We start from the raw sequence: 27674 nt of genomic DNA on the forward strand, positions 1-27674 counted from the left end.
AACAATCCAACCAGTGTTCGAAATATCGGTATCGCGTTACGTATCGCACCCTTGGGATACGGATACGTATCGGTTATCACATGGGATATATCCGTTGTATCGCGTAATGTATAGTTGTTGTTGGAAACATGGGGAAACATGGGGAAATTGGTGGAATTTTTCAATGAAACTTCAGTAATTATTAAAAAAGACATCAATACACACTTATGAATCAAAACATTACGAAAAACAAGTGCACATAATAGGTTTTCTTTGTATGGGGTCCTAATTTATGCGTTGTCTTACTGAATTGATGCAAGTATATTCATATAATTTATAAATGTAAGAAGATGTGTGGAAATACAAGCAATACATTCAAAAGCAAAAGAAGAATCACTGGATCAGGTTACATACAGGTTTGATTTTACGATTGGACACAAAGATTGCTACCAATTTGCGAGAATATGGAATTGTTATTTTGCTTCAATTTTCCACAACTCAGCCCATCTCCTCCAAATCTCGAAATTGAAGCTCCCAATCCATGATTTTTCATGTTTTGCATGAAAAATCATGGATTTAATGCTCACCGGATTGAACATATGGGATATAATTCACTACTTGTGTGTTTCATATTGCACGGATGGGATACAAGATCTATCGTGGGATACATCGGCTGATATCGTCGATACTGAAAACACTGAATCCAACAAACTACGAGCTTCAAAGGTCAACTAGTCCATTGGATGAAGCATTAGAATGTGTGTATAGGTTGCACAGTCTCATGAGAGCATAAATAATTCGTGATTTGTTATTAGGCATTAGTTGGGTCCACTGTTGTCATGTGCGGTCGCATATGCGAATATGTGATCGCATATGCGCATGTATTTGGCCCGATCGCATATGCGGCAGTGGCATATGCGATCCCTGCACATATGCGATCGCATATGCCACATGTACCAGCATATGCGATCGCATACTGGCCAACAGTCAGATTTCTAACCATTTTTTGACCCTTTTTTTTAAAAAAAAAATCCGGATTTTTACTCTATATATATGCATTCTAAGCATTCCTACTTACAAAAAAAGCTCAAACACTCTCTCTATTCTCTATTTCTCTTACTACATCCTCTCTTACTAAGCACTTTACATTTTACAATCTATATTCTACATTCCATCCATTCCTCTCCATCCATATTCCGTTTCCATATTTCTTTTCTTTTCTTTCAACTTTCAAGAATCAAGAGGGTACAACAAGAATCAAGAATCAAGATTCAAGAATCCAAGATACATGATACATTATACATGATTCATACCATCCATATTCAAGATTCAAGATTCAAGATCAAGAGTCAAGACAAGAGTCAAGAGACTCCTCACTCCTCTAGTCCTCTCCAATCTCCATCCACTAAGTTTTCTAAGTTCTAACTTCTAAGTTCTAAGTTTCTAACAACTTCTTTCTATCATATATATATATATATATATATATATATATATATATATATATATATATTGTTTGTTAATTGATTTGTTAGTTGTTACTTACTGACTTTGTTAATTGTTAGTTGTTACAACTTACAAGTTTGAAGTTACAACTTACAACTTACAACTTACAAGTAAAAAGTTACAACTTACATTACAAGACTACAAGTTACATCTTACAAGTTACAAGTTACAACTTACAACTTACAAGTACAAGTTGCAACTTACAACAAGTTACAACAAGATTTCAAGATTACAAGTACAAGACTACAATTTACAACAAGATTTGAAGTTGGGAACCTCTTTTAGATTTGTTAGTTGTTACATTTGTAATTTTACTTTTATTTGTGTGTAAATCTCTCTCTCTCTCTCTCTCTCTCTCTCTCTCTCTCTCTACAAGTGTAAGTGTGTAACTCAACTCTCTCTTTTTCTCATTTTCTTTTCCCTCTTATTCTCCCTTTCTACAAGTGTGTAAGTGTAACTCAACTCTCTCTCTCCCTCTTCTTCTCCCTTTCTAGTTTCTACAAGTGTAAGTATGTAAGTGTGTGTGTGTGTAAGTGTAAGTGTATAACTCTCTCTCTCTCTCTCTCTCTCTCTCTCTCTCTCTCTCTCTACAAGTGTAAGCGTGTAACTCAACTCTCTCTTTTTCTCATTTTCTTTTCCCTCTTATTCTCCCTTTCTACAAGTGTAAGTGTGTAAGTTTAACTCAACTCTCCATCTTCCTCCACTTCCACCCTTTCTTGTTTCTACATGTGTTTGTGTGTGTGTGTGTGTGTGTAAGTGTGTGTGTGTAACTCTCTCTCTCTCTCTCTCCCCCAAGTCCCATCTCTTTAGGGTCTTTAGTCTTTACTCTTACTTACTCTCTTAGTCTCTTAGATCTACTTCTTTCTTACTTCTTAGTTCTTCTTATACTTCTTAGTCTCTTACTTTACTTTTCTTTTTATTTGTAGTTTACTTTCTAGTTTCTAGCTAGTTACTTTTTAGTGCTAATAATACACACACACTACCACTATCCACCATCATAATGTCTTCTTCCCAATCTTCCTCTTTGAAGCCCAAGTCGAATGACCTGGGTTGGAAGTGTGGGCACTACCGTAGTGCTACTGAAAAGACTCACATAGTATGTGAGTTATGTAGGTATGTGAGTTCCAGTGGCATTATATGACACAAGCAACACCTTACACATTTACCGGGATCAAATGCAAAAGCATACAACAAAATTAATCCAAAAATCCGAAGGGAGATCGTGGAGTGTATGGAAAAATAATCAAGAAAGAAATGCGATAGTGCCTTACGTCAGGAGGAATATTTGGAACAAGATGCCTATAAAGATATAAATGTAATTAATGTAAATAAAGCTAGTCCCACTCCCCCTACTTCGACAGGCCGGTCTATACCACAAGTACAACCATCGAAAAGAGCCCAAGGGCATGGGCCTATGGATAGATGGTGTAGAGGATGTGATCGACCAAAGGGGTGGAGGGAAAGGACCGACTCAAACAACTTTAGAGAACTGGTATAAACAAAAAAATAGGAATACAACAATTCAATATATTGCTAAGTGGTTTTACCAAATCAGCATTGCTTTCAACATCGTTAAATCGAGAAGCTTCAAAGTAATGATTGAAGCTATAAGTCAATTTGGACCTGGGCTTAAACCTCCTTCATATCATGAAATGAGAGAGACATGCTTAAAAACTGAAGTTAAATATACACAATCCTTCATAACTAAATATAAGGAATCATGGAAAATATATGGTTGTTCACTAATGGTCGATGGATGGACCGATAGATCCGGTCGGTCTCTCATTAACTTTTTGGTAAATTGTCCAGCTCAGACAATGTTCTTGAAGTCAGTGGATGCGTCGGGCCATTCACACATAGGAGAATATTTGTTTAACTTACTAGATAGTGTAGTTGAAGAAATAGGTAAGGACTATGTTGTACAATTAATTACAAATAACGTAGCCTCGTATGTAATAGTCGGTTGTCTTCTTATGGAGAAGAGGGGACGTTTATTTTGGACCCCCCGTGCGACCCATTGTATTGATCTTATGTTAGAAGATATAAGTAGATTATTTATAAATGTGATTGCAAGGGCTAGAAGAATCACGGTCTTTATGTACAAACACACCCTTCTTCTCAGTCGAATGAGAAAACACATTGGGGGTAACTTGCTATGTCCAACAGTCACCCATTTCGCTACAGCCTTTTTAACACTACAAAGGCTACATGTAAAGAAATCAGAACTTAGAAGCTTTGTAGTGTCGGCTGATTTTACAAGTGGGCCTTGATCAAAGAAAGCTGACGGGAAACGGGTTCAACAAACAATTCTTTCTCAAAGTTTCTGGACTCAGGTGGTAAAGGCGCTAAAATCATCCAAGCCCTTAGTCTCTGCATTGCAATTGGTGGACGGGGATGAGAAGCCCGCAATGGGCTACATATATGGTGCAATGGAGAGAGCGAAAAATAAGATCATAGACCATTTTAACTATAAAGACCGTGATTACAGGCCAATTTTAGATATTATTCATTGTATTCGGCTGCTTACATACTTAACCCAGCCTGTTTAGTCGCTTCTGCTGATCCAGCAGAAGCACTAACTATGCATATGGTTGGATTTATTGATGTCTTGGAAAGAATGATTCCAGATAGAGGAAAACAGGACAAGATCTCAACTTTGCTGGACTTCTACACAAAAAGTGAAGGGATATTCTCAAGGGATATCGTAATTAGACATCGGACAATGAAATTACCCAGTAAGTACTTCTATGAATGAATGTTACTATGTTAGTGTAGGCATGTCAACTATGTACTGAACTCTTACAAAAAGTTTTTCTACAAAGTGTCTCTAAGAGATCTAACGATTCTAACCTATACTTAAACTGTTTTTCTCAGCTGACTGGTGGGCTACCTATGGAGTGGACCCGAACAGGAAGGATCCAGCTCTAAATAAGCTGGCTATGAAGATTCTTGGATTCACGTATTTTGTCAGTGGTTGCGAGCGCAATTGGAGCACGTTCGAGTCGGTAAGTAAAAGTTTAGACTGTTTAGTAATTGTTTTGTTTTTTGGTAAGCTTTAATTTTTTAGTAGCCTAAGCTAAATTAATTACCTAAATAGCTAATACCAAATGCACTTTCTTTCTTGCAGATTCATACCAAGAAAAGGAATCGCCTTGAGCAAAAAAAGCTCAACAACTTGGTTTTCGTTCAATACAATAAAAAATTGCGAGAACGATTCCAAAGTAGGAAAGAAAAGCCCGGCTTCTTTGACCCTATCTGCTTAGATGAGTTGGATGCAGATAACGAGTGGCTCGTAGAAACGGAGGACCCGGTATTTGCTAGAGAGGATCTGACATGGGCACAAGTTGAAGATGCCGCATATGGATCGACACCTGGTGAAGGTAGTAGTACCACTCGAAGGCGAAGGACGGGGGGAAGCCGAGGGGCGAGTGGTAGCCGTCAACCCATTGATAAGATTGAGGAGATTGAAGAAGGAGAAGGTGATAATGATGATCAAATTGAAGATCATCCACCATTGGATGTTGATGAAGTATTAGTACGTACAGATGACGAAGAAATGGAAGAAGAAGAAGTGTATGTGGAAGAAGGAGATGACTCGAATGATGATGATGATGATGATGGTGGTGGTGGTGGACTTGGTGGTGATGTGCCACAATGGATGCTAGATCAATGTATATCATGATTATTGATTAATGATTAGATAAATAATAAATACATAACTTCTTAATTTTGTTTAATGGTTGTCTTGTCTCATAAGTCTAAGTGTGTTGATGTTGTCGATTGTTTGTTGATAACTTGATATTAATCATTGATAACTTGATATAGTATGTATTGTATTTGTATCACTATCATGTACATGTAGTGTTGAATGTTGAATATGGATATTTCATATTTGTTATTGTTATTTGTTAAATGTAAATATGTAACTACTGGTACTAACTAAAATGTTAACTATATTGTAATTTGTTAAGATCATTTAAGAAGTTAACTATATTGTAATTTGTAAATTCCTAACTTGTAAATGTATGATGCATGTATCATGTATGGAGTATGGTTTTATTTATTTTTTACTTAAATTAAATGTATTTCATGTCCCAATGACATATAATAATTTATTTTGATTTTGCTGATTTTTTTTTTTGAATTTTTTCTGATTTTTCTGATTTTTTTTTTCATTTTTTGAAAAAATGCGGAAAATAAAATAAAATATGCGACCGCATATGCGATTGTGCGATCGCATATGCGCACACGCATATGCAATCGCACAGGATTGCATATGCTATTTGACAACATTAGTTGGGTCCACTGTGGACCCTACTTGCTGATCCCACAGCCCTAAATCATGAAACCACTCAGCTCGAAGGAACTCATCCTCAATTTGATGCTTGACCATTTTGCGCTTTGCCTCTTGTCTTGCTCCATCAACTCGTATCTGTGGCTAAAAATGTAAGCATTAATGTTAGTATTAGTAGCGCTCATGCTCGGTTTGTGAATTGTATTGAGGGTTGTATCCTTTTCTACTTTTTACCAGCTCATTAATAAAAGTTGTTATCCTTAAAAAAAAAAAAAAAAACAATTTTAATATCACCACAACTCTGTATATGCAGACTGTAGGTGGGTGTATGCACGGCTGTATGGTGTATATAGTCCATAGGATTGTATAAAACCTGTCGAAACTTCATACGGTTCGTACATAAAGCATAAAATTGGCATGTGGATAGACTCATGGGCCTCAAATTCCAATCAATTGATATTTTTAACAATCCAACCAGTGTTCGAAATATCGGTATCGCGTTACGTATCGCACCCTTGGGGTACGGATATGTATCGGTTATCACATGGGATGTATCGGTTGTATCGCGTAATGTATAGTTGTTGTTGGAAACATGGGGAAATATTCGGAAATTGGTGGAATTTTTCAATGAAACTTCAGTGATTGTTAAAAAAGACATCAATACACATTATGAATCAAAACATTACGAAAAACAAGAGCACATAATAGGTTTTCTTTGTATAGGGTCCTAATCTATGTGTTGTCTAACTGAATTGATGCAAGTATATTCATATAATTTATAAATGTAAGAAGATGTGTGGAAATACAAGCAATACATTCAAAAGCAAAAGAAGAATCACTGGATCAGGTTACATACATGTTTGATTTTATGATTGGACACAAAGATTGCTACCGATTTGCGAGAATTTGGAATTATTATTTTTTTTCAATTTTCCACAACTCAGCCCATCTCCTCCAAATCTCAAAATCAAAGCTCCCAATCCATAATTTTTCATGTTTTTCATGAAAAATCATGGATTTAATGCTCACCAGATTGAACATATGGGATATATTTCACTACTTGTGTGTTTCATATTGCACAGATGGGATACAAGATATATCGTGGGATATATCGGCTGATATTGTCGATACTGAAAACACTGAATCCAACAAACTATGAGCTTCAAAGGTCAACCAGTCCATTGGATGAAGCATTAGAATGTGTGTATAGGTTGCACAGTCTCATGAGAGCATAAATAATTTCATGATTTGTTATTAGGCATTAGTTGGGTCCACTGTTGTCATGTGCGGTCGCATATGCGAATATGTGATCGCATATGCGCATGTATTTGGCCCGATCGCATATGCGGCAGTGGCATATGCGATCCCTGCACATATGCGATCGCATATGCCACATGTACCAGCATATGCGATCGCATACTGGCCAACAGTCAGATTTCTAACCATTTTTTGACCCTTTTTTTTAAAAAAAAAATCCGGATTTTTACTCTATATATATGCATTCTAAGCATTCCTACTTACAAAAAAAGCTCAAACACTCTCTCTATTCTCTATTTCTCTTACTACATCCTCTCTTACTAAGCACTTTACATTTTACAATCTATATTCTACATTCCATCCATTCCTCTCCATCCATATTCCGTTTCCATATTTCTTTTCTTTTCTTTCAACTTTCAAGAATCAAGAGGGTACAACAAGAATCAAGAATCAAGATTCAAGAATCCAAGATACATGATACATTATACATGATTCATACCATCCATATTCAAGATTCAAGATTCAAGATCAAGAGTCAAGACAAGAGTCAAGAGACTCCTCACTCCTCTAGTCCTCTCCAATCTCCATCCACTAAGTTTTCTAAGTTCTAACTTCTAAGTTCTAAGTTTCTAACAACTTCTTTCTATCATTTATATATATATATATATATATATATATATATATATATATATATTGTTTGTTAATTGATTTGTTAGTTGTTACTTACTGACTTTGTTAATTGTTAGTTGTTACAACTTACAAGTTTGAAGTTACAACTTACAACTTACAACTTACAAGTAAAAAGTTACAACTTACATTACAAGACTACAAGTTACATCTTACAAGTTACAAGTTACAACTTACAACTTACAAGTACAAGTTGCAACTTACAACAAGTTACAACAAGATTTCAAGATTACAAGTACAAGACTACAATTTACAACAAGATTTGAAGTTGGGAACCTCTTTTAGATTTGTTAGTTGTTACATTTGTAATTTTACTTTTATTTGTGTGTAAATCTCTCTCTCTCTCTCTCTCTCTCTCTCTCTCTCTCTCTACAAGTGTAAGTGTGTAACTCAACTCTCTCTTTTTCTCATTTTCTTTTCCCTCTTATTCTCCCTTTCTACAAGTGTGTAAGTGTAACTCAACTCTCTCTCTCCCTCTTCTTCTCCCTTTCTAGTTTCTACAAGTGTAAGTATGTAAGTGTGTGTGTGTGTAAGTGTAAGTGTATAACTCTCTCTCTCTCTCTCTCTCTCTCTCTCTCTCTCTCTCTCTACAAGTGTAAGCGTGTAACTCAACTCTCTCTCTTTTTCTCATTTTCTTTTCCCTCTTATTCTCCCTTTCTACAAGTGTAAGTGTGTAAGTGTAACTCAACTCTCTCTCTCCCTCTTCTTCTCCCTTTCTAGTTTCTACAAGTGTAAGTGTGTAAGTGTGTGTGTGTAAGTGTGTGTGTGTAACTCTCTCTCTCTCTCTCTCCCCCAAGTCCCATCTCTTTAGGGTCTTTAGTCTTTACTCTTACTTACTCTCTTAGTCTCTTAGATCTACTTCTTTCTTACTTCTTAGTTCTTCTTATACTTCTTAGTCTCTTACTTTACTTTTCTTTTTATTTGTAGTTTACTTTCTAGTTTCTAGCTAGTTACTTTTTAGTGCTAATAATACACACACACTACCACTATCCACCATCATAATGTCTTCTTCCCAATCTTCCTCTTTGAAGCCCAAGTCGAATGACCCGGGTTGAAAGTATGGGCACTACCGTAGTACTACCAAAAAAAACTCACATAGTATGTGAGTTATGTGGGTTTGTAAGTTCCGGTGGCATTGCAAGACACAAGCAACACCTTGCACATTTACTGGGGTCAAATGCAAAAGCATGCGACAAAATTACTCCAGAAATCCGAAGGGAGATCGTGGAGTATATGGAAAAACAATCAAGAAAGAAATGTGATAGTGCCCTACGTCAGGAAGAATATATGGAACAAGATGCATATGAAGATATAAATGTAGTTAATGTAGATGAAGCTAGTCTCACTCCTCCTACTTCAACAGGCCGGTCTAGACTACAAGTACAACAATCGAAAAGAGCCCAAGGGCATGGGCCCATAGATAGATGGTGTAGACCACACCCCGAGGATGTGGTCGACCAAAGGGGTAAAGGGAAAGGGCCGGCTCAAACAACTTTAGAGAACCGGTATAAACAAAAAGATAGGAAAACCACAATTCAATATATTGCTAAGTGGTTTTACCAAATTGGCGTTGCTTTCAACGCCGTTAAATCGAAAAGCTTCAAGGTAATGATTGAGGCTATAGGTCAACTTGGACCTGGGCTTAAACCTCCTTCATATCATAAAATGAGGGAGACATGCCTAAAAACTAAAGTTGAATATACACAATCTTTCATAGCTGAATATAGGGAATCATGAAAAATATATGGTTATTCACTAATGGCCGATGGATAGACCGATAGATCCGGTCAGTCTCTCATTAACTTTTTGGTAAATTGTCCAGCTGGGACAATGTTCTTGAAGTTAGTGGATGCGTCGGGTCATTCACACACAGGAGAATATTTGTTTAACTTACTAGATAGTGTAGTTGAAGAAATGGGTGAGGACTACGTTGTACAAGTAATTACAGATAATGCAGCCTCGTATGTAATAGTCGGTCGTCTTCTTATGAAGAAGAGGCGACATTTATTTTGGACCCCCTGTGTGGCCCATTGTATTGATCTTATGTTAGAAGATATAAGTAAATTATTTATAAACGTGATTGCAAGGGCTAGAAGAATCACGGTCTTTATGTACAAACACACCCTTCTTCTCAGTCGAATGAGAAAACACATTGGGGGTAACTTGCTATGTCCAACAGTCACCCATTTCGCTACAGCCTTTTTAACACTACAAAGGCTACATGTAAAGAAATCAGAACTTAGAAGCTTTGTAGTGTCGGCTGATTTTACAAGTGGGCCTTGATCAAAGAAAGCTGACGGGAAACGGGTTCAACAAACAATTCTTTCTCAAAGTTTCTGGACTCAGGTGGTAAAGGCGCTAAAATCATCCAAGCCCTTAGTCTCTGCATTGCAATTGGTGGACGGGGATGAGAAGCCCGCAATGGGCTACATATATGGTGCAATGGAGAGAGCGAAAAATAAGATCATAGACCATTTTAACTATAAAGACCGTGATTACAGGCCAATTTTAGATATTATAGATAGAAGATATGGCAGCCAAATGTCATCCCCATTGTATTCGGCTGCTTATATCCTTAACCCAGCCTGTTTATTCGCTTCTGCTGATCCAGCAGAAGCACTAACTATGCATATAGTTGGATTTATTGAGGTCTTGGAAAGAATGATTCCAGATAGAGGAGAACAGGACAAGATCTTAACTTTGCTGGACTTCTACACAAAAAGTGAAAGGATATTCTTAAGGGATATCGTAATAAGACATCGGACAATGAAATTACCCAGTAAGTACTTCTATGAATGAATGTTCTATGTTAGTGTAGGCATGTCAACTGTGTACTGAACTCTTACAAAAAGTTTTTCTACAAAGTGTCTCTAAGAGATCTAACAATTCTAACCTATACTTAAACTGTTTTTCTCAGCTGACTGGTGGGCTACCTATGGAGTGGACCCGAACAGGAATGATCCAGCTCTAAAGAAGCTGGCTATGAAGATTCTTGGACTCACGTGTTCCGCCAGTGGTTGTGAGTGCAATTGGAGCACGTTCGAGTCGGTAAGTAAAAGTTTAGACTGTTTAGTAATTGTTTTGTTTTTTTGGAAACTTTAATTTTTTAGTGGCCTAAGCTAAATTAATTACCTAAATAGCTAATGCCAAATGCGCTTTCTTTCTTGCAGATTCATACCAAGAAAAGGAATCGCCTTGAGCAAAAAAAGCTCAACGACTTAGTTTTCGTTCAATACAATCAAAAATTGCAAGAAAGATTCCAAAGTAAGAAAGAAAAGCCCGGCTTCTTTGACCCTATCTGCTTAGATGAGTTGGATGCAGATAACGAGTGGCTCGTAGAAACGGAGGACCCGGTATTTGCTAGAGAGGATCTGACATGGGCACAAGTTGAAGATGCCGCATATGGATCGACACCTGGTGAAGGTAGTAGTACCACTCGAAGGCGAAGGACGGGGGGAAGCCGAGGGGCGAGTGGTAGCCGTCAACCCATTGATAAGATTGAGGAGATTGAAGAAGGAGAAGGTGATAATGATGATCAAATTGAAGATCATCCACCATTGGATGTTGATGAAGTATTAGTACGTACAGATGACGAAGAAATGGAAGAAGAAGAAGTGTATGTGGAAGAAGGAGATGACTCGAATGATGATGATGATGATGATGGTGGTGGTGGTGGACTTGGTGGTGATGTGCCACAATGGATGCTAGATCAATGTATATCATGATTATTGATTAATGATTAGATAAATAATAAATACATAACTTCTTAATTTTGTTTAATGGTTGTCTTGTCTCATAAGTCTAAGTGTGTTGATGTTGTCGATTGTTTGTTGATAACTTGATATTAATCATTGATAACTTGATATAGTATGTATTGTATTTGTATCACTATCATGTACATGTAGTGTTGAATGTTGAATATGGATATTTCATATTTGTTATTGTTATTTGTTAAATGTAAATATGTAACTACTGGTACTAACTAAAATGTTAACTATATTGTAATTTGTTAAGATCATTTAAGAAGTTAACTATATTGTAATTTGTAAATTCCTAACTTGTAAATGTATGATGCATGTATCATGTATGGAATATGGTTTTATTTTTTTTTACTTAAATTAAATGTATTTCATGTCCCAATGACATATAATAATTTATTTTGATTTTTCTGATTTTTTTTGAATTTTTTCTGATTTTTTTTAATTTTTTGAAAAAATGCGGAAAAAAAATATATATATATGCGACCGCATATGCGATTGTGAGATCCATATGCGCACACGCATATGCAATCGCACAGGATCGCATATGCTATTTGACAACATTGATTGGGTCCACGGCGGACCCTACTTGCTGATCCCACGGCCCTAAATCATGAAACCACTCAGCTCGAAGGAACTCATCCTCAAATTGATGCTTGACCATTTTGCGCTTTGCCTCTTGTCTCGCTCCATCAACTCCAATAGGAGCTTGTAATGAACACCCATATGTTATGTAGGAATTTCCATCATATGTTGGGGTTGTAGTGTACACAACTTCCTTTTTTTGCTGCTTGTATCCTCCATGAAAGTTTCAACTTTTTCCTTGTTATTGGAGTTGTTTTCCTAGAATATTTGTTTCCCTTGTGGCTCTTTTTTTTCGCACGTGATTGGCTTTCTAAATCTTATTCGAAGTGAGAGTAAAGATGATAAATGATGCCCTTATGGCTTCTTCTATGCAGGACTCTTCATTTTGGTCATTGTTCCGTCCTCTGATTCACGTGTAAGATTCCTCTACTAATCATCAATGAATTCACCCTTACATTCATCTTGATGCTCCCTTCGGTTCATTAAAGGTCTTGTTGTTAATTTCCAGCCAAGTCACCCACAAAATGGCAATAAGAACGAGGCACCATGTAATCCTTTTCTTCCTTACTAAACAAGCGATGAGCCACATGGATAACAGATCCCTGACTTTTTGGGGCATCACCCAATATATTTCCAACAGCATAAAGAATCTCTCCCAAATTATCTGAGTGAACTCACAATGAATGAATAGATGATCCATCGCTTCCTCGCCATGCAAATATATGATGCATCTGTTAGGGAGAATCGTTTGCCTTTTTTCCTCGAGTAATCTAATTGAGGATTTTATTCTTTCCCACAAAGCCACTACCCGAGAAGGCCGCAGATACTTCCAAATGTAACGGATAGGATCCTGAGCTTGAGGTGAGGAAGGGTTTTGAAGAACTGAGTAGGACTCAACTGTAAAAGCCCTATTTTTGCTTGAGGTCCAAACCCATCTGTCCCTTTCCACCATTATATTCCCATGGTTATGCAACATCTCCATCAACCTAACAAATTCGTTGATCTCCTCATCAAGGAGGTTTCTTCTGAAGATGAGATTCCACACCAGTTGTTCCCCTTCTCTAGAAACACATTGAGACATGGAAACATCTCTAACCATAACCACACTGTATAAACGAGGAGAAAATTCACTGAAATGGTTGTCCTCGCACTACCTGTCCTCTCAAAATTGGATACACAACCCATCATCTGGATTAATGAAATATGTTCTTTGAAGGAATTGGTTAACTCCTAGAACTGCCCTCCACAACCTTGAAGCCTTGGTATCTTGACGGTGCAGAAAACGATCACCTACTTTCCTCATCATATTTGCAAGAAATAACCCTGTTCCAAAGGTTTTCCTTTTCCTCACCGAATCTCCAAAGCCACTAAAAATTCATATGGTTATATATAGCCATATGTATGGTTTATATCACCTCCTACAAATCCTTGCAAACCATGGATGCAAAGACAAAAAGAGGGGCTTGCTACACCACATTTCTCATCGCAGATGTTTATCCATTACCTTGCTGGATTTTTCTTCCTTCCCATTTCATTAATGAAATGATTTTGTTGCCAATATTGACTGTATTAGCTTGACCAATCAAATCTTCAGAATCCCTGCTTCAAATCTTGATTAATGAATCAAGATGGTCAGGCCAAAACCCAAATAACTGGACAAGGCAAGGATGAAATATTGCTATCCCAAGAAGCAAAAAAATGAAATGAAATCTTACTAGCCCAGCAGGTGTGTATTTCGCACGAGTATGAGGAGATTGTTGATCATCTCTTTCTTCATTGCAGCAAAGCTAGTTTTGTTATGGCATGTCCTGGTCAAGGTTGGTCATGTTATGGACCATAAAAGGGCCGATTAAGGAGATCATTGATGGATCGCCGCCTGGGCATTATCATGAAATGAAATATTAATTAAGCGAAATATTACTATCCCAACAGGTGTGTACTTCGCATGAGTGTGAGGAGATTGTTAATCGTCTCTTTCTTCATCACAGCGAAGTTAGTTTTGTTGGGGCATTTCCTGGTCAAGGTTGGTCATGGTATGGACCATAAACAGGCCTATTAAGGTGATCACTGATGGATGGCCTCCTAGGCATTATCATGCTCGGCAAAGGGTGCTTTGGAAGATGGTTCCCTTTGCAACTTTGTGGGTCATTTGGAAAGAAAGAAATGGAAGAAACATCAACGATGAGCAATCGTCGATTGAGAAAATGGCATGGAGAATTTCCTTCATGGTTTGTAGGATCGGCTGTGGCTAACCAAATTTGAAGGGATGTTTGTTTTCAATGTAACTAAGGAAATGAGATGGTATCCATGAATTTCTCCATCTCATTTTTCTAGATGCATTTTTTATGTTTTTTTTTTTCCAATTTTGCTTTGTTATGTTATTTATGGATGCCTTGGTGGGTTTTGAGGTGGAAAGAAAACGGGTCACTTGCTCCTAGGCCTCGGTCCCCTTGTATTTTTGTTACCTTCACTTCAATGAAGATGTAGTCACCTTTAGAGGGGGGGGTGGGCTTATTATGATAATGATAATGATAACTATGGCAATTGAATACACTAGCTCCAAGTAATGCATTGACTCGAGTTAAACTGTGCACTAAATGAAACCTTAATGTCAGATAATTGAATTAAGTAATACTAATGCAAAATGGAACCTGATTCCAACACAAATTACGGAATACTCATGCACTTGCCAGCTTGGACATGAGTCTTTATGCGATGGAATCATGGAACAAAAACACCATGGTACACCTAAATAATTCAAATGGAAAACAAAAAAGAAACAACCACCAAACGGGTAAGGAATTGTCAGGCTGTGAAGTGCCTTTAGGCCAACTTGGGTCCTGACATTTCATATATACATGCACTGACTGATGAAGCATTTCACTCGGATGAGAAATCCAAACAAGAACGGATCACAAAGGGAAGAACAGTTGGGTGTTTTAAAAAAAAAAAAAACCAAGAAGCCAAGATATAATCTGAAACTGAAAATTATTATCAAGAAAAAAAAAACTCAGATGAAACAATTTTAAACAAAAAGGAGACAGTAAGCATACAGGTTCAGTTTGCCTATGGAAACCTTCCAGCCTCGACTTGAGAACTGCTGCAGTATCATCTTTCCGCTGAATCAAGGGCTCTCCAGTGAGCTTCAAGGGGGGAAAAAAGGTATATAACCATAAGAACAGACATGATCATAACTCATAGATTTGATTATATGCATTCATCCTACAACCTGATAAAGCTGGAGAATTTGATGCAAAATCATATGAGCCTTCTACATAAGGAGGATATGTCCAGAAATTTTCATCAACTGTGTCACAAAAACTTACTGAAGTTGCAACCCGGATAGCAGTCATGCAATAAAGTACAAATGCATCAACTATACCTACACCACCCAGATACTAAAGCGAATGCCACAGCACTTAATAGTCAATATTGAAGAATCAGACACATAAGACACAGATGTCTTACCCATTTTAAAGTGTACTGTTTGGTTATGACAGAATGATAAACATGAATATTGAGCAGCTTTGCATCCATCAAATTACATGCCATTAATGGAAGGAAACACAAACAAACAATCATTCTCCTTCTTCTTTTTTCATTTCCTTTCCTTTTCTTTCTTTCTTTTTTTTTTCCTTTTTTTTCGCATGGTGCAACTTGCTAGGCAAAATCAACCATAAGATATATTTCCTATTGACAGTCCTACCTGCCCTTCGCCAAGTGAAGTAACAGATATGATGCCTCACACATGACATACAGAGGTCATTTTCAAAATGCTACCATAAACAAGGAAAGTGGTGCACAAGGACATATAGGTGGATAACTTAATTCGGTACTTTATGGCATATTGCATTTAAGTATGGTGTCATTTCTGTGGGGGTATTCCAGTAATTTCTACATACATGAGGGTATTCTTGTAACAAGAAGGATTGCCACTGTCACCTGCCCATTAGCAAGATATCTGCCTAAAAATTGAAGTAATGAGGACATTTTCTGAAGCACTGTCATAAACATGGAAAGTCGACCACAGGATCTAGAAATGGATAGCCTTAGTAGTTTGTCGCATATCACAACATAGTTCGATCAACGTGTAAATAAAGATTCCTTGCAAACATAGTTTTATCCTTTCAGCATAAAGACATCAGTTAATGGCACATAATTTTATCCTTCAAGGACAAAGACATCTATTAATAGTGTGATCAAAAGGTCATCTGCTCATTAGAAATATGGATCTCCCCTAATCATGAGAATCTCCAGATTCTCCAGAAAGAATTGCATATTTATTACCCTTCAAAAAAAACATTGCATATTTATGCACATGTATCTATTTTCCCTGTTCCCAGCCCAGATAAAAGAGGTCTAATTTCAGGCAGACAGCCAGTAGTCATGCCCTTGCCAAGCAACCAGAAAGAATGGGCTTGCTTATTTATAGGCATGTATCTAATTTTCTGGACCCCAGCCCAGATAAAAGAAAGCTGAAGTCAGATGGATGCCAGTTTTCAATTTTCATACAGTTTCCAAGCAACCATGGGAATTCCAATTTCAAATGATTGGCATAACAGGATTCATAAAGCCAGACCAAATAGTTGGGACCAGGCTATTATGATGATGATGATGAATACTCTTTGAAGATTGGCAGTTCAAGGAATGAGGGATCCAGAGGATCAAAGCCACTTCATAACTTTATATAATATTGAGTACACTCGCTTACATCATCAACGCCGGGAACTTTTGGAGGTGCAAATTTTGTGTGGTAGGTCCGACCACTAGAAGGATGGATCCAACGACCAGTAATTCTCTCCTCCAAGATGGCATCATCAATAGCAAAGTCAAGGACCTTATCAATTTTAGCCCCCTGCTTCGCAAGCATCTCATCAAGCTGCATCCAAGAAACGATAAAAGCATGAGATCAATACAAGCAAAAGAATGGAAATCTGCTTCAACAGATGTCACTAGAAAGCAGCATCCAATATAATGTAATTTGAATCTAATATTCCAAAATAAAATGGTAGAACCTTTTCTGCCTGCACTACTGTCCTTGGGAAACCATCAAGTATGAAACCCTTCTGGCATGAGGGCTTTTTTATTGCCTCATCAATTATCCCAACAACCAAGTCATCCGAGACAAGTTCTCCCTGAAGAACCACAACAGAACAACAAGAAAAATATGCCATTAAAGTAAACTCACTCTCCAAAATAAGCTGAGTTGACAGAGAATTATAGAAGGCATTCCACAAATCTCATGACCAAATAATAGATTCAAACAGTCCAGTGAATGAGTGAAGTATTACGTTATCCATAGCTTCTTTTGCTTTTATCCCAAGAGGGGTTTTCGCAGCAACGGCAGCTCTCAGCATATCACCAGTGGCCAAGTGGCATAAGCAATATTCATCCTTAATAATGGGGGACTGGGTGCCTTTTCCGGATCCAGGTGGACCTGCCAGTCATCTAATCTTCGTTACTATACAGTGTAACCAGACTCATAACCAAAAATAACCAGATCCAGAACTTAAAAATAAAAAATTAAAAAAAAAATAAAAATCCTTTTTTTTAAAGATAAAGATGATGATATTTCCCCTTTTTTTATGAATCATGATATTTCCCATATTATTATTTACTAATTTTATCAATGAAAGAAGGCTCTCATTATGATCCTGCTGAAGTAATAGATGGACACTCAGAATTCATGAGATTAATAGAAGAAAATAAAAGAGAGGAGAGAAAAGGAGGAGTGAAGCACGGCTGCTCTAGTTTTGCCCAAACACGTCCCCACCACTCCATTAAACAGTATCGCATCGGCCGATACGAGCGTATCGTGTCCACATCGGCTCGATACGATACACGATACGGGGCTATATCGGCCGTATTGGTATCGGTTAGACCGTATCAACATATATAGTGCCAATATGCCCAGTAAACTCAAATTTGAATTAAAAAATAAAAAATAAAAAATTCACGCATTTATCCTCTTTTTCTTTTCATTTAAACCATGGAAAATCTTTAAAACTCATTTTAGGCTAGATTCATCTAGGCCTATTTTGGGATCAAAATAAATGATTTGAATGGGATTCGACTAATTGAAGTGAAGTGGACCATTATGGGAAAAATCGGAAAGAAGGGTAAACCTTCACTTTCTTTTTTATATTTTCATCTTCTTCTTTTTTGTATTTTCAATGTAATGGGCCATTGTTCACTAGATCATGTTTAATTTGTGTTCAATCAGGGCCCATTTAGTTTACCTTCAACAAGTCAAATCGACAAACAACGTTCTTATCAAAGAATGGTCCAATACACCATTGAATATAATGTCGAAACAAAAAAAAAAAAAAAAAAAATTGATAGATTCATGAATATCTCGTTTTTTTTTTCTTTTTTTTACTTCAAAAAAAATAAATAAATAAACTAAAATAAAATAAAATCTGACCGAAACGGCCCCGATTCCGATACACAACGCTGTATCGTATCATTTTTCCGCAGGGCCGATACGGCGGCTGATACCACCATTCAGAACCATGGCTTACTTGTTTAAGAGATAAAATTATGATAATACCCTCCTTGCTTAAGTAATACATATAAGTAAACCCCCTGTGGGCCTAAATACTACCCAAAACGTACATTTAAGCCCAATATACCAAAGAGCCCACACGTGGGTCCATTTAACATTTAACACTCCTCAAGCTAGGGCATAGATATCGTACATGTCTAGATTGGATATAAGTTTTTTAAACTGAGACTTCCCAAGTGCTTTGGTAAACAAATCTGTAATCTGATCATGAGATGAAACATATGAATATATGGAGTGGAAATTTCTTTGTGAGAGATCGTCCCGAATAAAGTGGCAGTTATGTTCTTTGTTCTCTCGTGAAACACTAGATTGTTGGCAATATGCATAGCAGCTTGATCGTCACAGTATAAAAACATTGGAAATTGAACCACAAATCCCATGCCTTTCAAAAGTGATTGCAGCCAGATAAGTTCACAAGTTGTATGGGCCACAGATCTATATTCCACTTCAACACTGGACTTGGCAACAACATTTTGCTTCTTGCTTTTCTAGGTAACCACATTACCATCAAGAAACATGCAATAGCCTATACTCGACCGCCTATTAAATCTCGACCCTACATAATCTACATTTAAATATCCATCTACCTCAAAATGGTCATGAGTATCTATACAAGATACCTTTCCCAGGTGCACGCTTCAAGTATCTAAGAATCCTCATAAGTGTAGCTAAATGTGGAGCTCTGGGATTTTACATAAACTAGCTAACCATACTTACAAAAAAGGCAATATCGGGTCTAGTAATTGTTAAATAGATGAGTTAACCAATGAGTCTTCTATACATCCCTGATTTGTCAATAACTTTCCTTCCTTTAAATGAAGTTCAAGATAAAGATCCATTGGTGTATCTGCAGGTTTGGCACATAGGATGCTTGTTTCTTTCAACAAATTACAAACATATTTTCTCTAGCACAAATTTATCCCAACTTCAGATCTCAACACTTCCATACCCAAAAAATACCAAAGAAAACCAAGGTCTTTAATTTGAAACTGGGAGTGAAGATATGACTTCAATTTATCAATACCCTCAAGTCATCACTTGTAGCTACAATATCGTCAATGTCAAGCATAATATGACTAGATGTAATATGTTGTAAGAAAATTGAATGATCCACTTTGCTCCTCTTCAACCCATATGATACTAGCACACCGTTGAATTTCTCAAACCAAGCTCTTACTGACTATCAGCCCATAGATAGAATAGATTAATTCACACACCTTAGAAGACTCCCCTAAGCAACATACTTCAGAGGTTGCTCCATAAACACATCTTCTTGTTAGTCCCCATGCGGAAACACGTTCTTCACATTTGGCTGAAAGAGAGGCCAATCACAATTAACAGCTATAAAAATAATAACTCGAGCCAAATTGAGTTTAGCCACCACTAAAAAGGTATCCAAATAATCCACTCCATAAACTTGGGTGCTTCCCTAAGCTACCAACCTGGCTTTGTAACAATCAATGGATCCATCGGGCAAAAACCGAACACTGCAAACCCACCTACATCTAACCGATGTCTTCCCTAATGAAAGATCAGCTAACTCCAATGTACCATTGAAATACATGGCGTTCTTCACCTCAACTATAGCCTTTTTTCCAATTTTCATCCAATTATGCATCCTGAACTTAGGGATGGAAACATCAAATAAGGTAAGAGCAAACTTTTAACAATTGGTGGATAAGTGATTAAAATAGATGTGGAAGACAAGAACGTTTACTTTTATGAATAACAATAGGTAGATCATTAACAACCTCAATTGACATGAAAGAAGTTGGAACCTCGATAGGTGCTGTAGACAACAATGAAGAGTGAGGGGAAAGAGTCCATAATACTTGGTCTTTTTTCATTTTCATGTAATATGTCTGCATGAAATCCCACTAAGGTGACAACTCCTCGGTAACAAAATCCATCAAAAACACATTAGGCAAAGGAACTTCCAAAGAAGTGACTTTTGGAACATGTTTAGTTTTAACATAAAATAGGACATACTCAAAAAAGGTTGCACCCACCGTGATAAAATGCTTTTTAAGTGAAGGAAAATATCATCGATAACCTTTTTTAGTATGGGAGTACTCCAGAAAAATGCATTTAACAAAATGCGGAGCAAGTTTACCTTGGCCAAGCCCAAATAGGTGAACAAAGTAAATACAACCAAAGACTTTGTGAGGAACTAAAAAAAATTGGCCGATCAAAGAACAACAAGGAGAAGGGTGTTTTTCCGTCCAAAATTGATGAACGCTTTCAATTTATCAAATGACATGCAATAAGAACTGCATCACCCATGTTTCTAGATTCGGCGTCTTCCCTTGCTCGAGTTATTGCTCTGATCTCGAGGGATGTTGCGGATTGGCTAGCTTGCCTCCCTCCTTCGATTTAGGTGCCTCTAGGCCCCTCCTCGGGTGTCTCTATTGATATGTTTTGGGGGTGCGGCCCCTTAATAATATTACAATCTTAAAAAGAAAAAAGAACTGCATCACCCCAGAAAGACTGTGAAACATTTATTTACAATAACTAAGCACAAATGACTTCAATTATATCTTGATTATTGCGCTCAGTCACTCCATCTTGCTAAGGTAAAAGCACAAGAAGTCTGATGAATTATACATGTTCATTGTAAATAGGATCGAAAATCCTAAGATTCCAAAGAATTATTTTTTCTCAGAATTAAATTCTAAAGCATTATCAAATCAAAATATGCAAATATTTGTACCTGAATTTTTATTTTACTTTGTAAGTTTTAAAATATAAAAAATACTTCTGACATATTTCGCAAGATTAACCAAGTCATTCTAAAATAATTACCAATAAAAAGAATAAAATACTTAAAACCTTAGAAACTAGGAACTCTAGCTAGTCCCCACATGTTACAATGAACTAACTTAAATGGGACATCACTTCTTTCATCAACTCTAACAGGAAGATGTACTCTTAAGAACAAAATACTTAAAACCTAACAAACTAGAAACTCGAGCTGGTCCCCACACGTCACAATGATTTAAGTTAAATGGAACATCACTTCTTTCATCAACTCTAGAAGGAAAATGTATTGTATGATGTTTACTCAGCCAGCATGTTTCGCACTCCAAACTTAACAACCTTGAAACGAATAGAAAAGGAGTTTGTAGTTTCGGGATAGACGAATGACCCAAAAAATGATGCCACTAGATTTCAGGATCCTTAAGAAGCACCACAATCTACAACCCATACTGATTCTCTCTCCAATTAGTGCAGACCAATGTTTATCGTATCGATATCGCGTTACATATCACACCATCGGGATTTAGATACATATCAGTTATCGCATGGGACATATCATTTGTATCAAGTAATGCACGTTTTGGGAAACATTAGGAAATTGGTCGAATTTTTCAATGAAAGTTCTGGGATTGTTTAAAAACACATATTAATACTCACTTTTAAATCATAACATCACAAAAAACAAGTGCACATAATTAGTTTCCTGCGTATTAGGGTTCTAAGCTATGTGTTGTTTAACTGAACTAATGCAAAAGAACATTATGTTAGCAAATGCACAACACTACATCTATAATTTTTAACATATATTAATTATTTTTAAATTAAATTATTAATTATATTTATAAAAATCATTAACCACTCTTAAATGCTCTAAAAATGCAATCAAATGACCGCTGATAGAAAAGAAGTTTTGAAAAAAAAAAAATTCAATAACTTTATAGAAATTTTTAATTAAAAATTATTTTTTCGAAAAATCTCCAAAACTACATGACTCAAGTAGATAAAACCTCATACATGTTTGATTTCGTGTTTGGATAGTATGATTGCAACCAAATTAGGAGAAATTGTAGAAACTTTGAATTTTTCCCAATTTCCCCCAAATTGGACCTCTTACCCCCAAATCCCAAAATTAGAGTGTTTGTGATGATAATTTTATCAAACGCTCCTACATACTCTAAAATCAGGCCCAATTGATTGCTAATAGAAATAGAATTTTGAGGAAAATTTTATTTTTTAACTATTTTTAATTAAAAATATTTTTTACAAAAATTCTTCGAAACTATATGAAGTAGTAGATTAGGCCTCATACATGTTTGATTTCATGTTTGGACTAAAAGAATGCAACTAATTTATGAGAAATTGGGGAATTTTCAATTTTTCCCCAATTTCTCCCAAATCGGACCACCTACCTTCAAATCTTGAAATCAAAGGTTTAAATCCTTGATTTTTACATGTCTAACCTTTTAGCACTAATTTGGTATGATTTAAACAAATAAGGATCAAATACAAAAATACTCACCTAATCAAAACAGGCCCCAAATCCACTTCGATATTGATTCCGGCCTGAAAACCTTGTTTTTCTCCCAAAAGATTTAAAAGGATGGACCGAAATACACCCTAGAGGTGTTTAGAAGAGGGAAGAAAGAAGGAAATGCAAAAAATTGAGTATTTTACTGTTTTTGTGAAGACAACTACGGTTTCCCTGACGATATCGATAATATCTGTCAATATCGACAGGCATCATCCATACATAAGAAAAATACAAAGGGAACTGTGACGATATCGAGCAATATATCACGATATTAGAAGATATCCAAGGATACATAGTGCAATATCAAAGATTTTAGATACTCTGGCAAGGTTTCATATAAGACCTGCAATACCGATAATATCGGCCGATATTATTGATATTGGAATCAATGGCACAGACCATTCTGCTCACAACCTCCACCAATCATCCTGCATGTTTTAAGGTCCTGAAACACTCTTTTATAAGGTCCAATCAACACACTAGGGTTCCTCTAAGACTTGATGTTATATATTAGGGTTTTAAATGGGAGAGACTTGATATAGAATCACACACAAGTTAGCTATGATATCATGTCAAATTTGTGAGATTAATAGAAAGAAAGAAAAAGAGAGAGAGAGAGAGAGAGAGAGAGAGAGAGAGAGAGACAGAGAGACAGAGAGAGAAGAAAAGAAAGAAAAAGAGAGAAGAGAGAAAAGGAGAGAGGGGGATGGCTGCTCTAATTTGCCCAAACACGTCCCCATGGAGGCCAACTCTCTATTTTATTAGGGCTTACTTGTTTAAGAGATAAAATTACAATAGTAACCTCCTTGCTTAAGTAATATATAATGCAAACCACCCATGCTCCTAAATACTACCCAAAACATACATTTAAGCCCAAACAAACCAAAGAGCCCACAAATGGGTCCATTTAATATTTAACATGCACAATTGAAAGATTCAAAAGACAAGAAAAACAAGAATGGAGTTCCATTATAAAAACCAATATCTAACCAAATCAAAACCAAATTCATGTACGTTAATGCCTAGAATTTCCTTGTGGTTAAAGGCCACATTAACATAAGCTTGCATTCATTTAAAAATCATGTTTGTAAAAACAATCCCGAAGTACATATTAAAGGTGGAATTCATCCAAAATCATGAAACTATAGATTTTTACAGGTCCCACTGGTTTCAACATACATAAAAACATCCTGTGAAAGGACAGTTGGAAAAGACAAAAACTGCCTTCAAATATTAGTCCCTCGAGGGATTATGAGACCCTCAAACCGAGGATATGCATAGAATCTCTGACTTTTCAGTCTCTACTAGTGGGGTCCGTGGTTGAGTGATCCAGACCATTAGTCTGACAAGCCACAACATGGACCATAAGTTGAAGTTGGAAGAGCCTAGCCATCCAATCTTTTTTTTTTCAATTGAATGTGGATTGAAACTATATTACCTTTCTCAAATGTCTACTTGCAGGCTGCTAATCAAAGGGTTAGCATAATCATATTGAGGAGACTTTCAGGGCACACTACCTCCACTACTGGTCCCATTAGACCAACTATAATACCATCTAGATCACTAATCCATGAACCCCACCTGCAGAACTACAAATCAAAAGGATGATATGCATATCATCAGGTCAAGGATCGAATAATTCAGCTTAGCTCCAAAAGGGATCCATCTCATTATAACAGATCGACAAAGCACAGAAAACTCACAAGTGAGGGCTGGTTAACCTCGGACCCTTTGTGACGCAGGGGAGGACGTGAGGTCGAGCACCGTCTTCCTCAAGAGGATAACTATTCCGAATCCACGGAACTTCTCTGGACTCCTCACAGAGACTTCTCGAATCCACGAGGAAAGAAAGCAGAAAATAGAAGTAAATTCTAATAAATTCGAAATTGATTGATGAATGATTAAAAACGAGTTCACAACCCTTTAAATAAGGGTATCAAGCAATGGGAAAGAAATCATAATCAAACTACAACTCAAACTCCTAGAATCCGCGACTTACTATAAATAGTAAACTTACTATTTATAGACGGTCGTGATGTCTACTAGTGCGCAAGGTTTTCGGCCAAAAATAGTAAGTGTCCTATTTGGCTTCACCAAACCGTTCCCCTAATTATTCTAAGCTCTTTTCACGTTGGGCGCAACTCCTAAAGCCCAACGGATGAAGAGTTATAATCAAACTAAAACTTACTATTTATAGTAAAAACGAAATTAAAACAGGGAAACGACCATCGATCAAGGGGTTTTTCGCAATTCCGGGCTGCGCAACCCGGCATAGCTGGGTTGGTTGGCTAAAGTAGCTCGTTCTACCCCAAAATCATATATTTTACGTCAGCTAACTCATTCCGAATTGCGAGATACGCCCAATCTAAGGTCCGATGGTCCGGATCACTTCTGTCGTCGACCGGGCCTTTTCTGATCCATCTTGGCAATGAAACTGTCCGCGACCCGCTCTACATCACTTTGCAACTCAACTGATCACTTACTAGGTGACTAGGTTGGGAAACCTGGGCTGGTTTTGGTTCAAGACGGCCATTACAGAAAAAACCAGCCGTAACAGCCCTATAACGCTCCAAAACCATTTTTTTTTCAAAAAAAAAAAAAAGGGGTTGTAACAGCCATTACAGCCCATATCATAACAGTAACAACAGTGGCCATTTCAGCCACCGTAACCATTACGGAAGACCTTGCTGAAGATAAAGTCTTTGATAGAGAGGAATAGCAAACATTATTCGTGTAGCTGACCCCAATTAGTTTGGAGAAGGCTTCGATGATGACAATGAAGATGACAAATCAAGTCCTACGACCACCTGAACCAGTGACTTACCAGTCCCAACCCAATTTCTACTTTGCAAACTATCTATGAGCAAAACCACTAAGCAAATGAGTAATCTCATATAGCTGCAGCTGGCAAACAGATTAAAGCAACCAATACCCAAAAGCAATCAAATACGACCATCAAAGCAACAGATTTCAGAGCATGAGTTCAAAGAATTTTGATGTTGAATTTCACCGTAATAAAATAAAATATGGGATGCAAACCCTTGGGACATGCATTAGCAAAACCCACTAAGATATGAGAAATCTCAGCCGGACGTAGATTGCAACCAACGACAAGTCGACAAAAGTTGTCATGATGCCGACGACAACGATAAATAATAACAAGCAGAGGAAACGGCAACTGAATGTATTTGAAATCAATATTAACCAAAAAACTCCATGGCACAAATTAAAAACCAAAAAGCAACTATCAGCACATGTTACAACAGACCCACTAATCAATAGACACCTCATGCAGCTGCAGCTCACAACCATTTTAAGGAAATTACTACAACAACAACAACAACAACACCAACAACAACAAAAATCATGAATGATGGAACCCAGAGATTGAAAAAAAAGGGGGGGATATGCATCTAAAGCATTTGATGTCGAAATCAACCCAAAAACTCCATCTTGATGGGTGAGGCGTTTAAAGGGAGAGATGAGGCGGGGTTTCAGAAGATTACCGACGAGAATGAGGCGTTTGTCGGGCTTGTTGGCGCATTTCATACGGCGGAGGAGCTCCGTCATCAGATCGACGGATGGGATTTCAGCCAAATCTGCGGAGCTCGCCATCTCTCCTTCTCTTCGCTTCTCCTGCAAATCTCTCTCTCGCGCGCGCGCTCTCTCCAAGTTCGATCGCAGGGTTTTGGGGCTTTGAAGAGCGGCAGATACCGCGACGGTCCTGCGAGGGGGCGGATTAGGTGAGACCGTGGATCCACCGAGGTAGGTGTGAACCCTGTCTGTGGGGCTCACGGTGATGTACGTGCCTTAAATCCACACCATCCAATCGTTTTGAAAGCTCATATTACGGTATGATCCCAAAAATGAAGCAGATCCAAATCTCATATGGACCATACCACTGGAAAACAGTATTGATTGAATCCTCACCATTAAAATACATCATGGACCACCGGAATGTTTATTTGCCATCTAACGTATTCATAAGGTCAGATCAAGACTTTTGTAGCCCACGGTGACTTTTTAATGGTCAGTTACACTGTTTCCTATATTGGGCCCACCCGAGATTTGGATATGCTTTAGTTTTATTTGGATCATGACCTAAAATGAACTTTCAATAGAGATGGACGGTGCAGATGCAGTCACATACATCACATCAGGCCCCACAGTCAGGGTCCCAATTCATTAGATCGGGGTCTTACCTAATCCGCCAGCAATACTTCAAAGCTAAGAGAGTAGAATGACTAAAATGCCCTCTAACTTTCTTAGAAAGACATAATAAGGCTCTGAACGTGCATGATGGTTGCTATGCACGCTCTTCAATATGTGTGCGGCTTCGGTGGGTCCATGCCTGTATGGCATACCTTGATGTACTTTTTTTAATATCCACACCGTACATCCGTTTTTTCGGATCTTTGTAGGACCTGAGTCCAAAAAAGATGATCTTAAACCTCAGGTGGACCACACCACATGAAATAGTGGAGATTAGACACATTACTAAAAGCTTCCTAAGGTCTCATCGCAGCTTTTATTTGCCATCCAACCCTTTGATAAGGTCAAATAGGCCCAAACACAAATATCAGCTTGATCCAAAACTTCTGTGGCCCTCAACAAAATTTTAACGGTGAGTGTTCAATCACCATTGTTTCACGTCGCCTGAGATTTGGGTCCTCTTCATTTTTGGGCTCGTGCACTAAAAAGAGCTGAAAAACAGATAAATCAGCATGGATATAAAACACGTGCATGTCGGTGGGTCCC

The 27674-nt window shown here is 37.3% G+C and overlaps 2 protein-coding genes across 4 annotated transcripts in view; one reads left to right on the top strand and one right to left on the bottom strand.

The window, feature by feature from the left end:
- LOC131230225 (adenylate kinase 4) overlaps positions 1-26698 on the bottom strand; it is a 53412-nt gene extending 26714 nt beyond the window's left edge. The window contains exons 1-5 of the mRNA XM_058226048.1: positions 26423-26698; positions 17355-17500; positions 17079-17198; positions 16775-16942; positions 15117-15206 (exon numbers count right to left, since the gene is read on the bottom strand). Of these exons, the coding sequence (XP_058082031.1) occupies positions 15117-15206; positions 16775-16942; positions 17079-17198; positions 17355-17500; positions 26423-26531 (633 nt within the window). The 5' untranslated portion in view covers positions 26532-26698. The remainder of the gene's footprint in view (positions 1-15116; positions 15207-16774; positions 16943-17078; positions 17199-17354; positions 17501-26422) is intronic.
- On the top strand, positions 4019-11557 carry LOC131230224 (RNA-directed DNA methylation 4-like). Of its 3 annotated transcripts, none has more exons than XM_058226045.1 (4): positions 4019-4217; positions 4357-4487; positions 4610-5111; positions 11267-11557. In XM_058226045.1, exons 1-4 carry the CDS (start codon positions 4064-4066, stop codon positions 11443-11445), a joined length of 966 nt encoding a protein of 321 aa, XP_058082028.1. In that variant the 5' UTR covers positions 4019-4063; the 3' UTR covers positions 11446-11557. The 3 variants fall into 3 exon arrangements, with proteins under 3 accessions (XP_058082028.1, XP_058082029.1, XP_058082030.1); XM_058226046.1 differs by having other exon boundaries at positions 4610-5108; XM_058226047.1 differs by having other exon boundaries at positions 4610-5102; positions 11300-11557.
- Positions 26699-27674: the final 976 nt, after the last annotated feature.

The sequence above is a fragment of the Magnolia sinica genome, chromosome 17 (genome assembly GCF_029962835.1).
Source record: "Magnolia sinica isolate HGM2019 chromosome 17, MsV1, whole genome shotgun sequence".
NCBI lineage: Eukaryota > Viridiplantae > Streptophyta > Magnoliopsida > Magnoliales > Magnoliaceae > Magnolia > Magnolia sinica.